This window comes from Mandrillus leucophaeus, unplaced genomic scaffold, assembly GCF_000951045.1.
Source record: "Mandrillus leucophaeus isolate KB7577 unplaced genomic scaffold, Mleu.le_1.0 Scaffold600, whole genome shotgun sequence".
Lineage (NCBI taxonomy): Eukaryota > Metazoa > Chordata > Mammalia > Primates > Cercopithecidae > Mandrillus > Mandrillus leucophaeus.
This window is the reverse complement of record NW_012106476.1, coordinates 889,315-890,316: the sequence shown is the minus strand read 5'-3', so window position 1 is coordinate 890,316 and position 1,002 is coordinate 889,315. Positions and strand designations below refer to the sequence as shown.

The following is a 1,002-nucleotide window of genomic DNA, read 5'->3' as shown; positions in this document are numbered from 1 at the left end:
AGATGGGAAACCACTGGCCATCTTTGAGCAGAGGAGTGAAATGATATGACATATTTCAAGAGAATCCAGCTGGCTTCTGTATTAAGAATAGACTGGGGAAGTCCGCAGTGTCTCATTGCAGATACTACTTAGCTCAGGGCCTGGTGGCTAGACAGGTTCTCTCCTTTCCAGTCGGAGGCATCTGCCGCAAACATGCTCCGCCAGATCCTCGGTTTGGCCAAGAAGCATCCGAGCTTGATCCCCCTCTTTGTATTTCTTGGAACTGGAGCTACTGGAGCAACACTGTATCTCTTGCGTCTGGCCTTGTTCAGTCCAGATGTTTGTTGGGACAGAAATAACCCAGAGCCCTGGAACAAACTGGGTCCCAATGATCAATACAAGTTCTACTCAGTGAATGTGGATTACAACAAACTGAAGAAGGAACGTCCAGATTTCTAAATGAAATGTTTCACTATAACGCTGCTTTAGAATGAAGGTCTTCCAGAAGCCACATCCGCACAATTTTCCACTTAACCAGGAAATATTTCTCCTCTAAATGCATGAAATCATGTTGGAGATCTCTATTGTAATCTCTATTGGAGATTACACTGATTAATAAATAACTGAAACTTGAAAAAAAAAAAAAAGAATAGACTGAAGGGAGGAGAAGGGCAAGAACAAAGCACAGGGAGATCTGCCTTCGGAGCTGTTACAATAATAGGCTATTCCAGTAAGAGTCTATTTCAATAATCCAGATGAGAGGTGATGACAGCTTTGTACAGATTAGTGGGACTGAGATGTGACAAAAAGTGACTGAGTTCTCGATAAAATCTGAAGGACTTCAGCAGGATTTGCTGATGAAGCATAAGTGAGAAGAATGGAGTCGAGGATAACATCAGGTTTTTGGCTTGAAATTGCCATTGACCAAGACGAAGAGTGATGCAGAAGGTGCTTGACGTGGGACATGATTCTTTCGTGCTGCCCTACTAGAAGTCCAAGTGAAGCTATCATCCTCAGCAAACT

The 1,002-nt window shown here is 43.1% G+C and overlaps 2 protein-coding genes across 6 annotated transcripts in view; one reads left to right on the top strand and one right to left on the bottom strand.

The window, feature by feature from the left end:
• GRIK1 (glutamate receptor, ionotropic, kainate 1) overlaps positions 1-1,002 on the bottom strand; it is a 460,689-nt gene that overhangs the window by 190,602 nt on the left and 269,085 nt on the right. The gene's annotated exons all lie outside the window — the stretch shown is intronic.
• On the top strand, positions 103-626 carry LOC105553667 (cytochrome c oxidase subunit NDUFA4). Its single transcript, XM_011999790.1, has one exon. The coding sequence runs from the start codon at positions 193-195 to the stop codon at positions 436-438; it is 246 nt and encodes an 81-aa protein (XP_011855180.1). The 5' UTR covers positions 103-192; the 3' UTR covers positions 439-626.

Bases quoted from the DNA above. Each gene is read 5' to 3' on its own strand.
- LOC105553667 (XM_011999790.1), top strand. From the start codon at position 193: ATGCTCCGCCAGATCCTCGGTTTGGCCAAGAAGCATCCGAGCTTGATC.